The following is a 16,190-nucleotide window of genomic DNA, read 5'->3' as shown; positions in this document are numbered from 1 at the left end:
CTTTTGTATGAGGTTTTGGATTTGAAAATAGTGTTTGACTCGAGCTTCATTACAGAGACATTACTTGCAATAAAATACATCTGGCACAGTAAAATTGGTACCATTTATATAATCATTATTACAAACTTAGGATGTATGATATGATTGAAAACGAGTCAACTATCCAACCATCCAGAGACCATGTGACGTTGATGGAAGCAGACAAAGGGTGAACAATATTGTCTTCGTTCATTTTTTGTACTTAAATTATGCCTTTAGTTTTCTCATTTGAATTGTTTTAAATTGTCATTTCGGCGCCTTCTATAGCTTACTATGCCGCGGTATAGGCTTTGTACATTGTTTAAGACCGTACGGTGACCTATAGCTGTTAATTCCTGTGTCATTTGGTCTCTTGTAGAGAGTTGTCTCATTAGCAATCATACCACATCTTCTTTTTTATATTCAATCATCCGAAAAACAAATATGATCAAAATTAACTAAAGACAACCACTGAAATACAGGCTCCTGACTGACTTAGTTCCAGTAATATATAGACTTAAGTTGTTAATTTCTCTGTCATTTGGTCCCTTTTGAAGAGTTGTTTCATTGGCAATCATACTACATCTTTTTTTTATATATATATCAGAGGCGATTATTGAAATTGATTGATTGTTATTCACATTTATGTTAGCCCAAATGGCTGACTGAGTATTAAAAAATGGTCATATCTAGTGCTCTCCAATCTGGAAGTTAAACCCAATGTGGGACGTCCTATCCACGTTAAATAAAAATGCAGGAAGTCTCTAATTGTTCCGAAAGTTGCCTATTAGAATCCTATAATTAGACTATTTACCGGATTTGTTATCACACAAGCAACACGACGGGTGCCACATGTGGAACAGGATCTGCTTACCCTTCCGGAGCACCTGAGATCACCCCTAGTTTTTGATGGGGTTCGTTTTTGTTTATTCTTTAGTTTTCTATGTTGTGTCATGTGTGCTGTTGTTTGTTTGTCTTTTTCATTTTTAGCCATGGCGTTGTCAGTTTGTTTTAGATTTACGAGTTTGATTGTCCCTTTGATATCTTTCGTCCCTCTTCTATAAGAAATCCCATTACACCCTTTTCTCTCATCTCTCTAATTTAACAAAAATAAAGGGCAAGTATTGCATGTACAAGGCAAAATACTGTTTATAACTGTTATCGTAAAAATGTCAAGGTTGAATAAAATATACTATTTTAATTAGATTGTTTTCTCACCATTCGATACCATCATTGATAAACTCTATCATCGATAGTGGCCACTGTTCCGCACAGTTTAATTAGTTACAATTTTGTATTAATATTTTGTAACAAAAAAACAAAAAATAGAATAAAAATGTTGAATCGTCAAAAATGATTCACTTCAAGAAACCTTTTCAGAAAATTAGCTATTCATTTTTCATTATTTTTTCATAATAACGACTTATGGCTCTTTTATCTAATTTTTCGACAGGCTACATAACAAATGGGGGGGATATGGGGTTGGACATCCTGTTACTCGGTCATGTATAAGCAACAAAAAGAAGTAAAATCATCAAACACATAGTATGTGCAATTTTGAGGAAAGCTTACTGTTTTTCGATCATTTTGACAGTACATTTCCCCCAAAATTGTACTGATTGAAATTAGGATTTTTCTTCTTATGTTGTTCTTGCTTGACCGCGTACAAGAATATCCAAGATAACCTGTTAAAAAATATTAAAAAAACTTCGGAGTGAAAAGTCGGTAAAATAAAAATGGTTAAAACAAACTGTTGATATGAGAATCTGTATAAGCTTGTTTTTCTTTTCAAAATGTCGTATACTAGTATTGGTTTTCATATACTTTATTGTCGCATAAAGATCAGTAATTTATGCATAATGTTAAGAACATTGAAAGAAGAATATTTTATTTCCTAAGCATTGCACTTTAAACATACTTAAAAATATGAATACAATGTAACTTTTAAAGTGAAGTTTTATAAGAATGAGTAATTTATCAGATACACAAAATCTCACAAGATATTACTGTACCTTTGGTGACATATAAATACAATTCTTTAGCACTGTACCTTTTACTTATAAAACTGTTTTGAATGGTATTTATTATAAATATAACCGTTAAGTGTAATTCACTTTATTATATATATTTGATATTGACACTTAAATAAAATTCAATGCTTTGTACACGAGGAACTTTGACAGTATTAAGAGGTAGTATAGGGCAGTAATTATCTGAGGAAGCCCATATTGAGGTTCTACTGGCTTTCAAATAAAATTAATTTACAATGGAGGCGAAGGTGTTTCAAAACTATTTTAAATTTATCTCATTGTAACATGTGTAATATCTCATCCGGTTAATTATCAAAATCTATTTTCGGAGAAAAAGCATGATGAAAAATACGATCGTACTTTATCTTAGAAAGGCGATACACCATTCATATACAGCTGATATTATTCTGAACGAATCCATGCATACACCTTCCGGGATACAGTCTCATTATGATAAATATATATATACTGTTAAGAAAATAATTTAAATTAAATAACTATGGCATCTAATCATCAACATCTAAGTCATATTTTCTCCTGGCCTTTTCGAAAATGTCATCCATATCATCATCATCACTGTCGTCATCAAGGTCAAGGTCCTTCATAGAAGGCGTCTGCGATTCTTCTTTTTTGGCAACATTCGAAAGTTTTCTTGTCTCTTCTGAAAAGAAATAATAATTTTAAAACTTATTTATTAATTAAACAAGTTATAGTCTTTAAGCAATTAGAAACTAGACTTATATCTGCTTTACTATGCCACATCAACACCAATCATTAATAACTTGCACATAACACACTATAGTATACCAAGGAAGTAAAGACTTGAATAGTATCAAAGCCACCGTGTCTTAAAGGAAACATCAAAATCACAAATATATGAAATTCTTAACCTTTCCTTAGATCACCAAGTTTTTGGTGTTATATTTTTTGGTTCAGTCTATGATGTGTTTTGTGTACTGTTGTTTGTCTTTTGATTGTATTTGTTTTTTGTCTTTGCATTGTCTGTTTGTTTTCGACTTATAAATAATTATGACTGAATATCCCTTTGACATCTTTCTTCTTTCCATTAAGATAAAACAAGTCCCTTGCAATAGCAAGAATCCTCTCATCAACCCACACACACAATATAAAATGTCCATGTCACTAGACCTCAGACCCCGGAATTAACAAATTAACAATATTCATAGAAGTAAGTCGCAATGTTACTTCTCAAATATCTGAAAGTGTCTTTATTGTTATCTTATAGTTCGTTTCAATGTATAGTGTATTGTCGTTTCTTTTTTGTTGTATTTCAGTGTTTCTGTTGTTTTAAAATTGAGAATGGAAATGGGGAATGTGCCAAAGAGACAACAACTCGACCATAGAGCAGACAATAGCAGAAGGTCACCAACAGGTCTTCAATGCAACGAGAAATTCTCGCACCCGGAGGCGTCCTTCAGCTGGCCCTTAAACAAATATATACTAGTTCAGTGATAATGAACACTGTTGTTTTCCTCTTATATTTGGTGTGTTTCCCTGGGTTTGAGTTTGTAACTCAGACTTGTTATCTCTCAATCGATTTATGACTTTTGAAAACCGGTATACTACTGTTGCTTTTATTTATGATGATTCTTTTTTTAATAACCCTTTTTCTAACGATTTGCCATAAAATCATTTAATCTGTAGCACGAAGAAAGAAGTTTTCTCTTTTGTGTCAAAAACCTGAAAATCCTTTTTAAGAGAAAGTTAGAGATTTTATCATAGTAAACAAGGAACCAGCTAAAGTACGCCACCGGGTGCGGGTGTTTCTCGCTGCATTGAAGACCCATTGTTTGACTTCGGCTGTTGTCTGCTCTATGGTCGGGTTGTTGTCTCTTTGAAACATTCCCCATTTCCATTCTCAATTTTACATATGAAGAGATTCAAAAACCAACCACAAACAGGTCTGCATATTTCAAAATGGTAATAGAATGTGCATTTTGATTATAAAGATTTATACATGTATCTAGCATTGTGATATAGTGTTTAACATGCCCTGATAGGTTTAAAACATACTTTTATTAACTTCAAGTTGTTTTTCTGCTGCCTTTATAACCTCTTTAACCATTCTCTTTCTCTCTTTCGTATTTCCTGAAAGTAATAAAAATATGGATGTCACTTAAAATAAAACATTGTTTATTATATATACAGGGAAACATGCATCTGAGCTGAATGATCTTTGGTATTCGCTGTACGTCCAGTGGTAAGTATTTCGTGCTTATTCCGGTTGATTAAAATGTAATGCTATGAATTATCTGCATGATGAAGCATGTAAAGAGGTAAGGACATGCTCTCTTGGCATTTGTTTCTTTCAAAGAATATAATTAAACAGTTGTTGAAATTTAAAGTAATTTACTTATTAAGAAGAGTGTTGAACATATGTAAATATCTACATTAACTAAAATATTGTCTTGAGCACTGCGATCGCAAATTTTAAAAACTTTAAAAAATTGCATCACAAGACTTTAATTGAAAAACAATAATAAAGTTGTACTTCAAATAATATAACTTTAATTCTAGGTATGCGTTTCCTTTTCATGTTTCTAGGGGGGGGGGGGGGCACTTGAAATTTCCTAAATCTATCAACATTTTAGTTTTGAGCAAACTTTATGAGTATTCATGATTTGATCTTATATTTACAAATATACGACATTATTTGAACAACAAGCTATGATACAGAGAATTATGTAGCGGAAGTTGACTGGGTCTGGAATTTTAAAATGTATAAATAAAATAAGTTTCGGGTAATGCGTTCATGAGACAGCAACCCTAAGACACAAAACACCGACTTGGAATGTCTACTGATTTAAAAATATTACAAACATACAAATAGAGACTTATAGCTGCTAATTTCCATGACATTTTAGTCTAACTGACAATCAAACCAAATCTTATTTTGAATAAGATAAAAATCAAAGCCTAAATAAATATCCATCTAATTTATGATTTTGTTTAGTTTTGTCAGCTTATTTTAACATTCAATAGAAGAAAGAAATAGAGTGGAATGTATTAAAATATTGTCCATTGAAATCTTTTGGAAACGGGGCATATTTTTATTTTATTTTTATTAAATACCTTCAGTTCAATTTAAACATGTACATATATATATATATATATTGTATATGTGAACATTATTTATTCATTAAAACAGCAAGATTATACCATGCGGGCTTCGTATATAATTTATTTTACATTTTATATAAAAGAGCATTCATTTGAATATAATTGATTGACTTTTGGATTAAGTTGTAAGAAAAGGGTAAACTAGATGATCTAAATAACTTAAAACCAGTTATAATAGTTCAACTGTAAATAACATCGTTAATTTGTTAATGCATAGATATATAAAACACGAAAGATGTGCTCAGTTGTGCCGAAAAAAGGCATAGCAACTCGCAAGAAAGTGATTGTAGCTATAACACATAAAAAAATACTAAAGCGTTATTTGGAAGAGAATGAGGCCAGAGTTTCCATATCGTTACTGAGGCAGAAATAGACAATTATTATTATTTGACTGTCCCATGAAGTAAACAAGATTATCTAAACTTGGGTTTTCTTAAACGAAAAATACAGCACAACACATTAAACAAAAATTCGAACATTTTACTTCATAAAATAATGTGGGACAATCAGAACTTTTCATGTGGGACAATCAGAACTTTTCATGTGGGACAATCAGAACTCTAAACTATTAAAAAGTGGGACAATCGGAAATAAACCAATAATCTCCTCTCCTGGATAATAATCTTTATTGATATGTGTATCTGAGCACCCTAATGTCATGCAGACATCCCAACTGTCTAGAAAAAATATATTAGATAGTTAGTTAGTTTGGCTGCCGTTAGCTTTAGATTAGTTTTTATATTAAATGCACACCAGTTGTAACACATCTATACCAAGATTAGTCTGTGATAAATGTATATTCCACGATATTATGTATTAATAAAGTTAGTTCTACCAGAATACCACAGTCCTAAAATAGTTCAAGTGTAGGTGAATAACAAGTAACTAATATTGGATAGAACTTTTATAACGTCTTATAATTGTAAACCATAATGCAATGTCAGAAGCGGCAGTTCAACAGCCGGTTCATCAATTCCGACCAATGTCGTTAAACATTCCCGTTACAAGTATAAGAACAAAATTGTTCTGACGATTGAAGGCCCTTTTTGGATTGTGTCTCCTGACGCCTCATGCCTAAAGCAAGTCAGAAAAAGACAATCAGACGTTGATGTGTGGTTGTACAGCCCCAACCAGTCACGAAATGCTTCAAAACTCAATGCAATATCGGACTATAGATTCATTTACAATTTACAATTGTCCCTAAACCGAATTATCGAAATACAAAAAAAAAAAATATGTTAGATTTTCTCATGTATACTGCTAAATGGGAGATTTAGACCATTAAAAAAAAGTCAACTATGATGGAATTTTAAAATTAATTTAAAATAAATTTTAAAGTTATTCTGAAAGACAATAATTGACCAAAATTGTCACTTAACGCATAGTGAGAAACAACCTAACCAAATGAAAATTTGAATCGCTTCAACACCCTTTAAGTGACGGTCTTGTCACAAACTGTCTTTAGGTGGCGCTGATTTGGTTCCAATCAAGAAATTATCTGTCTAGCTGAATAATGATTTAGTACATATTATAACTCCTTTTTAATTCAAGAGACAAAAAGTGCCTACATAAGTTTTTCATAAACACATATGAATAAATGCTTACTTGTAAAAGTATAAAAGATATAAGAAGTTCGAATAACAAACAACTGCATGTCTAAGTTTATTCCCAGACACACATATATTTGTTTAGAGAGCTACAAACAGAAATATTAAGAAAAAAGGTGAGTTCATAAGCTAAATGAGAGATACAAAATAGATGTATTTTTATATGTCCATACCAGAACCCTGTATACGTGTAGGTTGTCTCTCAATATCTATCAAAACAAATAATTATACATGATCTATAAACATAATGAAGTACAATAATACTTATTTCTTTAACTTGGATAATCAAACGAAAGTTTTATTACAAAACTTGTAATGCCACTTCACAGCAAATGTAAAAAGTGCATACAATTCATTTTGATCAATGACCCTGACTAATGTTGTTTGTGTACTTCCAATTTCTGTATAAAGGTTTTGTTTGAAGAATCACTTAAGTTCATTTATTACATGTAATTTCAGTTATAAGTTTTCCTGTTTTAGGTGAAAAATTCAAGTATAAAGAAGAAAATAAAAGTTTGTCCCTGAATGATTACAGAAAAAATTTTATAGCCCATTTAACGACCATGAGAGAGGTAAATTTGAACATTTCACTTTAGACGAATAAAAACACGTTTGGCTAACAATTTACAAATTGAATTTTATAAAAATGACATAATATGAAAACCAACAATTCCCGAGTTTCATGTTTCCTTTGTGCAGAGAATATTTATGAAATTGACAAATTTTAAATAAGTATCCATTATAAACATTTATCGTTGTTGCCTTGTTCAACACAGCTTACTTATTACGTACATCTTTAAAATAAAAAAATGTGTGAAACTATCGTAAAAAGTTTTACTACATTATTATAAACTTAATATGATATACATATATATGCTTTATTTTTGCAATCCTAAGGAAACATTAGATGTGTAATACAATCTTATTAATCTCTATCATACTCTATCGTGGATGTTGGAAAGCTCATCACACATTAAACATTAAAGTGCGCTAAGAGCAGAAAGGGCTCAAGTAAAATAAGAATAAAAACGTCTCCGGTAAACCTTTGATGGGGAAGACTCAACCATAATTTTAAACAAGCATACAGTTAAAGTGCATAATACACATGTTTAAATATTACGTTCCACTTAACAATTAACACGTATTATTATTTCATTTCCGACTTTACCTTTTTTGTCCGTCTCTTCTAGTACAACTGTATCGATGCCTTCCATTTTTGGTGTTTTCGGTCGTCTGCCAAGACCTTGACCTTTGTTGACATCGAAAATTTTATTGAATTTCTTTTTGTAAATATCCTGAATCATATCTTCTGTAATGAGGGATTTCGGTACTACTTTTTTCCTTTTAATAAATGTTCGTTGTTCTTGGTCTTCTTCGTTGTCTTCTGGTAATCCATATTCATCGCGATTCATCTTCTCGTGTTCAAGGACGCGAGAAGTGACGTACTGCGTATGAAAACGGTGGTATGCTTCGTCCTCGAATCGTTGTCGTAATTCATTTAGCTGTAATACTTGTCTTTCTTTCGTTTCTCGTTTTCTTCGGTCTTTTTCCAACAATTCTTCCCACTGTTGTTTCGCTTTATATACCTCATACTCGGCAAGTCTCTGGACGAACCTCTGTTCTCGGTGCTTTTTAGATTCACTGCCGTACGCATTGGACATATTTCTATATATACCGGCTTGTCTCCTATTCAGTACATACTCTTTCTCATACCAAGGAGGAATTTTGGACCGTTTTTGAACAACTTTATTGTTTTCCTTCGGTTTAGTCTGACCTTGTTCCATTTCCTGTAGCTTAGCTGCCATTTCGGCTTCACGAATAGACTCTTCACCAACATAGGCTTGCGAAATTTCCTCAGGTCCATTCGTTGATGGTTTATAAGTTAATTCGGCGGGCTCCGTATCCCAAGCACTTCTTTTTACCGTTTTACTTCGGAGAAACACAAATGATTGCGGCCGTTCTTTCTCTATAATCACATCTGTGTTTTTCTTCAAAATTTCCTTTGGTTTATGTTTAGGAGACGATGTTAATACCGTCTTTCGCTTTTTTGATCGCCCGTATAAATAAGAATAAAAGCTTTGAACTTGAGCACTAGGTTTATACTGTTTTAATGGGGGTGAGCTTGATTTGTCAGTGGCTTCGGGTGAAGTATTCCGTGATGGGGCATTCCACCGGAAAGTAAACTCTTTACTCCTCCCTCTGGACTCAGAACTAGTTCGCGAGTTTGTTGACATTTCTGTTTTTGGTGACATGGGTTGTCCATTCACTCTTTGGTTACTCCTTGGATTTTGAATTCTATATTCTGTTGTGTCAGTTCTTGGCGATGAAACTTTATTCCTGTCACTGGTCGCATGAACTCTATTTGAATTATTACTCCCAACAGACATTCTTTCTGCATCACTACTACAAAACAGGAGAAATTTTACCATTGTGTAGCGATGGATTGACAAATGACATACAATAAATTGAGAAGATTTAAATCCTTGTATTATCAGCTATTTAAATGCACATTTTATTTGCATTTATTAACTCTTAACTATAATGTTCAAAGGACTAAACGAAAAACCTGTTATTTCTTAATGATCATGGCAATATGGTAAAATGTTCGGTAGTCATAACATATGGACAAGATTTTCAGCATTAACAAAGGGATTTGTAAAGTAAATGGTGTCATTATGTTACGTAATTTCATTTTGGTATGCATTCAATTATCTAGAAAACTAAATTAACTTAAATGCATGTATACGCAAATTACAAAAAAGTGTGATCAAATAGTAACATCAGTTATCTTGCCAGGATAAATGACGAAAGTGCGCACCTCTGATTTATTTTAACTGTGAAACCATAAGATATCCACATTTAGCAAATTAGTTTCATCTCAAAACGCATCAGATACCAAATATACCAGGCTTTAATGTATATTGGGTACGCTAGACAAAACCTTATCAAAGATACAGGCTTATAGTTTTGTACGCTAGACATAACTCGCCAGTGCCTCTCGAATCAAAACGGTTGCAATGCCAAATAGAATACTACAAAGTTGAAGACCATTAATAAACGAAAATTCCAAAAATTGTGCCAAATACCGCTTAGACGATATATACCTGGGTGTAGAAAATATAAGCAGTTAGAATATTACAATATATTAGAATTATTCAATTTACAGAAAATAAACAAAGCAATGACATTCCATGTGACTACTTACTTTTTCCCTCTCGTTTGGCTTCTGTTACTTTGAGAAGTCACAACTGAAATAAAAATAAAAAAAAAACAACCTTATGTTTAAACTCTATGTTATTGAATTAATGGATATTTGATATATTTCTTTATATGCAAAGTTGTAAATCTCGGTTGTGCAACATAAAACTTATTATTCATTTCTATTGATGCAAATGTTTTTATTACATATCACCGGCTGCATGCAATAACTAAACGTTTATATATGAATATAATTGGCAAAAAAGTTACGGTACACGACCATTCACACAATGTTGGCAAATAATACTATGACATTTATGTTCAGATATAGTTTGTAAATTAGATGTCGATTCAAAATTAATATTTTTTTCTCTCAATGTTTAACATAATATCTTCTTTCAACACTTAAGACACGCATAATTTTCAAATATGTGCATTCAATGATGTAAGCGAATATAATCCACCATACAGCTTTCAACAATAAGCATACTCCACACCGAATGCCAAATGTGAAATAATTCAAACGAGATAACTTACGACCTGATTTATGACAAAACAAACACACCCAACAAATTTTTTGACAGAAATGAACCGACCACCACTGAAATAATGGCTCATGACTTGGGCCAGCTTAATATACTTGCTTAAATTGTACTTAAATTATCGAAGAGAGAACAATAACTTGAGAGAACACAAAGTATATCTTAAAGTTCCATTTCTGAATTATTAGTCAATTGAAGTGAAGCAATCGCAGCTTAAGGAAGTTCGCTTGTCATGTTTTTGGATTTTTGTCAGATTTTTGGAATCCTCTGGTTTTATCCATTTGAATGCCTTGAAAAAATTGCCCATTGACCCCCATTTTTCTGTTTATAAATCTTTTACATGTATAATCATAAGCCATCTGTAGGTTTTGATGATAAAGCTATGAAAAGTCAAGAGAGAATATTTTCCCGCCAAAATTTCAATGGCTAATATCTCGAAAACAAGCACATTGGCCTATATTTTTTTTGCTCTTTTGATTCCTTTATGAATTCGTTATAAATATAAACTAGTGTTTTAAAAAGTTAAATATTTTGAAACTGAGAAGCGAACTCCCTTAATTAACTATACATATATTTAATAAGTAACCAAATTCATTTATTTACCCTCCGGTTTATGTATCGAAGACACATGTTTCTCCTGTCTTCTCTCATTGTTTTTCTTGTTGTTATTGTGCGTTATATCACCATTTGGTTTTCCTACTAAACTTTTGTTGTTGTTAGCTGGTGGAAGGCGGTGGTGATTAATATCCCCATTCCCAACTAGACTGTTGTTTTTGCCTGTTGGTGGAAGACGTGTTATTGTTGTTGATTGTTTATTTTGCGGTGTCTTTACGTCCGCTCTGAAAAAGAGAGTAAAACCGTGAGAATACATATGATCACTTAAGTCAGAAATTTTATTCAATTTTTGAAAAATGTATTTGGTAACAAAATATTTAATTATACAAAAATATAGAAACTGTCTACAACCGTATCCTTTGGTGACAAACGAAACAACAAATACCAAGAAGAGAACCCAGAACTTAAACACGAATGTCATTCCATGATTAAAAGAACAGATATTCTCCCCGGGCACGTTATAGTTAAAATATGTTTTACAATTCCAAATCTCACACTTGTATACAACTGTAGTTTCAAAATCCAACCAACGCAGAACTGTAATACAAATAACATTCAAAGCAGTGTGCACAAATTGAATATATATTTAGAAAAATATTTGTGTGCGATAACAATATCAGAATCAGCGTCAATTAATATTTAAATTCAAATTCAGAATAGTAACTAAATAAGCTACTAGTTTAACTGTATGCAAAACAATAGAACATTATAAAAGAATTGAAGTAAAAACTTACAAATAATAAACAAACGGTTTAAACTCCGATGATCTATAGTCAGAAATACAAGTATGACTTCGTTGTAAAACAACCCCACTTCTATCACATCGTGACATTGCCTAATGTAATTCATGTAGATATCAAATGACAATAATTACTTGGAATTACACACAAAACGAAACGCATTTGACATGTTTGAGTCACATTGGATTTTTTGGAATTGTAATTTACATTGAAACATCCATGGTGATTCATAAACTATTATATCAATACGACATCCTTAAAAACGTATTAAGTAATTATTTACAAATGTTTCTTATGATTTAAAATAGTGGAGTGGTTCGAATGGTTCCCGTTCCCATTGATGAATGAAATAATTTACTATATCACCCTTAAATGACGTTTTAATCCATATTAATCCATAGATTTCAATGCATATAATAATTGAAGATTGATATTTTGACATATCAATCAAGAGTTTGAAAAGGAAAAGAACAATGCCAGGTATTACTTCACACGGGGAATTATAAGATGGTATACAATTTAAACGTCAGGATTCGACATAACTAGGCAAAATACAAGTCAAAACTAACTAACCGGAAACCTGTGAAACATTAAGAGATAGTTGTAATAAGTTTTTATTTTGTATATCAACTATTTAGTTTAGCACTTTGTCATTGTTTTTGCTATCACTTATTTGAAATATCTCAAGCACAATTGCCCATTGAAAAATTGGGATGCACCAGAATTTTCAATAATAATGTTTTGGTGTTGTAATTAAAACAGTTCTCATGGCTCGCTGAGTACACATTTTCATTCAAAAACCTCAATACAGTTCAATACCAGGATATTCCATCAATATATATAAAAAAAGAAGTAAATATATATACATATAAAATGAACAGATAGTGTGATTGAATTTTTCTTAACGTCCAGCGACAAATGTTTCAATGCATATCTAGATTTAATATACAAATTAGACATGTTCTGTAAAGTGGGAACAAAAAAGAAGGACGGTAACATTGTGCTGCCATTAACATGGGGTTAATTGTGAAGATCAGAAGTCTAACCTTGCAGTAGTTCACTTGTAAACATGTCCCAAGTACAATCATTGCAATGGTATTAATTTGCAAGGAGCTCGGTATTTTCCCAGCAAGATGGAATAAGATATGGACGTAGCTTCGTATTTATACATCCTGCGTAAACTGACACCCCTTTAAAAAATGTGGGACGGAAAAGTCTAATATGATCAGATTGGTTGGTAGATAAGGCGTGCAGTTTAGAGCATTGTTTTCGCAAATAAATATATCATGGGCATTTTCTTTAGTCTTTCGTGATTGTAACAAAGCACTGCTATTTGAGTATAGACAATTTGTTATATTTCCTACTTTGCAAATGTCGTACTTGACTTTCAGCCTATGTCGTTTGGACTTTAGCTGGCCTGGTAAAAACGAAGAATTCCAAAATAACTATATTTTATTACAACTGAAATCAACATCGGTGACCCCAAATTTGTTTTAGCCTAAAATATTGTAATAAGTATGATCTGTCTACATGCAAAACTTCAATGAATTATTATTATTAGTATAAATAGTGTGATTTCCCTTTAATAAAAGAAAGTTTGCAAAGCTGTTATATTTCCTATTTTGCAAATTCGGAACAATTTAAGATAAAGACGTTTTCATAATCTCATTCAATTAAAAATTCTAATATAATTAAAAACCAATTCTTCAGAGAACAATTGAAGGTCTTCCCACCTCGATAATAAGAATGCAATTTAAAAAAACGATGTGAGAAAATGTTACTCCGTGTTGATGTAATGTAGTTAATCAAACTGATAAAAAAAAAAAGATTAATAGGTTTATGCAGAAGACTTAATTGTTTTATAATGAACCAGAAGGGAAGAAAACTCCTATAAGGGTTAACCAAAACACTTCGACTGAAATAGGTTGAAGTTGCGCCTTATTGTAAACAGTAATTTGGCAAAAAAATCATATCATTAACTGTCACAGTTTCTTTTGAATAACGATAACAAGCAAAATCCAAAATTTATAACATGACCTTGACCTCAATTTCAAGGTCATAGGTCAGTGATCTCAAATCGGAAGGCCCGAGGTCAATCACTTGTATGGTTGTGGAGAAATACTGATTTCAAATACAAAAGGGGAGAAAACTCTTATAAGGGTTAACCAAAACTCTTCGACTTAAATAGGTTGAAGTTGCGCCTTTTTGTAAACAGTTATTTGGCAAACACATCATATCATTTACTGTCACAGTTTCTTTTGAGTAACGATAACAAGCAAAATTCAAAATTTATATTATATTACATGACCTTGACCTTTGACCTTTAGGCCTCTACGACTTATAATGTGTGAATTGATCCAACAAAACGCCTATCTTAAATTTTCAAAGGGAAACAACTCCCATAAGATGTCTTCCGATCACTCAAGTCAAAATTAATCAAATCATTCTTAAGAGTAGACGAACAATTTGGTGAAAACAGTTTGCTAATATCTTTTTCGGTTTTAGAGATATAGCGATAACAAGAAAAGGGGACGCTGGGAGATAACTTCTATAAGAATGAATGTTCGGTCACACAGGGTGAGTTTTGAAACCCTCATTACTGTACAACATCATTGGCCAAAAATCCATTCGATAAGTTGTAAGACAAAAAAAGCATCTCAGACGGCAGAAGAAAAAAATAATAATCAGAAGAAAAACAAAAGGTCTTTCCACGAAATGCACTGGAAGGTTCATTAGCTGTAGAATCGACTTTAGAATAGTCAAATGCATAGAGCTAAGCCAGATGATATTTTTTATGAATTGTAAGTGTTCAACACAGGCGAGAACGCTTGAATTTTAAAACTGACTTATGTGAACCAATATTGCTTTTACTTTTTGATGAGGCAACTCTTAAAAGTCAAAAGATTGATAACAATATCGCATAAAAAATTGATACAATACACCAAGTGCTTTGAAAATGCTTTAAACGGATTCAAACAGAATATGATGGATGTATAAATACTCAGCCACGTCCGTTTAATCCTATCACAGTAAATCTTGCTGGTAAGGTACACGCTTCTTGCACGTACATACCCATTCAAGGGTTCTACTGGGGAAATGTTAGTGGCCTGTGTTGGTATATAATTGCTTACATCCACTTTATTAAAACTTTGGTGGATTGTTGTCTCATAGGCAATCATACCTTATCTCCATATACATATTTTTTTTATATAAATCCCCATATTTATAACACCAAACTGTCTGTGAAATGATATGGGTGTGATTGTCAGAGCGTACTGCACTCTATATTAGTCCATGTACACAATAATGTCGACCTTAAATCATCAATATTCTAATATTGTATATTGCAAGGTATGGATACACGTCTGTCGACCCTAAATCATCAATATTCTAATATTGTATATTGCAAGGCATGGATACACGTCTCACCTTATTGAGAATCATTTGTATATATGTATTATCATTCCACAACCCTTTAATATATGTTTATTGCCAACATTAAATGCTTGTCCTTTGAAGACATTAAATTTTAATAGGGTCACAGTGTGAAGATATGAAGCATTGGAAAATCTACTTCTCTTTCAATAATATTTACCGACCACAAGTAACAAGTTTTGTTGGAAATAATTAAACGACTAAGGTTCAAGCTGTGAATTTATTGAATTTCTGAATATTTGCAATTTATTTACACTTTTTATAGCATTATCAATAGATGAAAAACTGAAACGGTACATAACGTCTGCGTTCAATTGAACCAACTATTATATATCACTTATGTTAGTTACCGAATGCGAATTTTGTTATGATTCAGCTTCTGGCATGAATTCTACAAAAATAAAGAACTGAGCATAAAAGTAGATAAGGGATATAATATGTCAATGAGACAGTAAACCGACACATTCTACTGTATTTACACAGCACGAGTAACAAAACTCGTAGTCAATATATCAGTGCCAATGAGATAACACTCCATCCAAAAAATAAAAAAATAAAAATACCGATGAATTGAACATGCAGGTACCATCAATCGTCCTTTATTTCAAATAAAATACCCTTACAACTGTTTATCATGCCCACTACTTGAGACAGACACACGGTCATGTGGTGTGGTTCACCTAGTTTTTGAACTCCCAACCGGCCTTCCTTTAATCCTTCACAGTCAATGCAATAACATACGGCACAGGGATAAATGTACCACTGTCGTTAAAAAGTAAAGTAAGGAGATGTGGTATGATTGCCAATGAGACCAATATCAACCCTGTAAACATCTTCCTGCCATCATAGATCTATGACCGAATC

The 16,190-nt window shown here is 32.1% G+C and overlaps 1 protein-coding gene across 9 annotated transcripts in view; it reads right to left on the bottom strand.

The window, feature by feature from the left end:
• Positions 1 to 1,201: 1,201 nt before the first annotated feature.
• Positions 1,202 to 16,190, bottom strand: part of LOC143073502 (uncharacterized) — a 40,474-nt gene continuing 25,485 nt past the window's right edge. For 5 of the 9 annotated variants that reach the window (XM_076249091.1, XM_076249095.1, XM_076249097.1 and 2 more), the window contains exons 2-7: positions 11,140 to 11,375; positions 10,002 to 10,044; positions 7,965 to 9,199; positions 6,970 to 7,005; positions 4,083 to 4,157; positions 1,202 to 2,709 (exon numbers count right to left, since the gene is read on the bottom strand). In XM_076249091.1, coding sequence (XP_076105206.1) covers positions 2,555 to 2,709; positions 4,083 to 4,157; positions 6,970 to 7,005; positions 7,965 to 9,199; positions 10,002 to 10,044; positions 11,140 to 11,375 — 1,780 coding nt within the window. In that variant the 3' untranslated portion in view covers positions 1,202 to 2,554. Of the gene's footprint in view, positions 2,710 to 4,082; positions 4,158 to 6,969; positions 7,008 to 7,964; positions 9,200 to 10,001; positions 10,045 to 11,139; positions 11,376 to 11,885; positions 12,090 to 16,190 lie in introns of those variants that run through there. The other 4 variants (XM_076249096.1, XM_076249092.1, XM_076249093.1 and 1 more) reach the window with 4 other exon arrangements.

The sequence above is a fragment of the Mytilus galloprovincialis genome, chromosome 4 (genome assembly GCF_965363235.1).
Source record: "Mytilus galloprovincialis chromosome 4, xbMytGall1.hap1.1, whole genome shotgun sequence".
Classification (NCBI taxonomy): Eukaryota; Metazoa; Mollusca; class Bivalvia; order Mytilida; family Mytilidae; genus Mytilus; species Mytilus galloprovincialis.
This window is presented reverse-complemented; position numbering and strand designations above follow the sequence as displayed.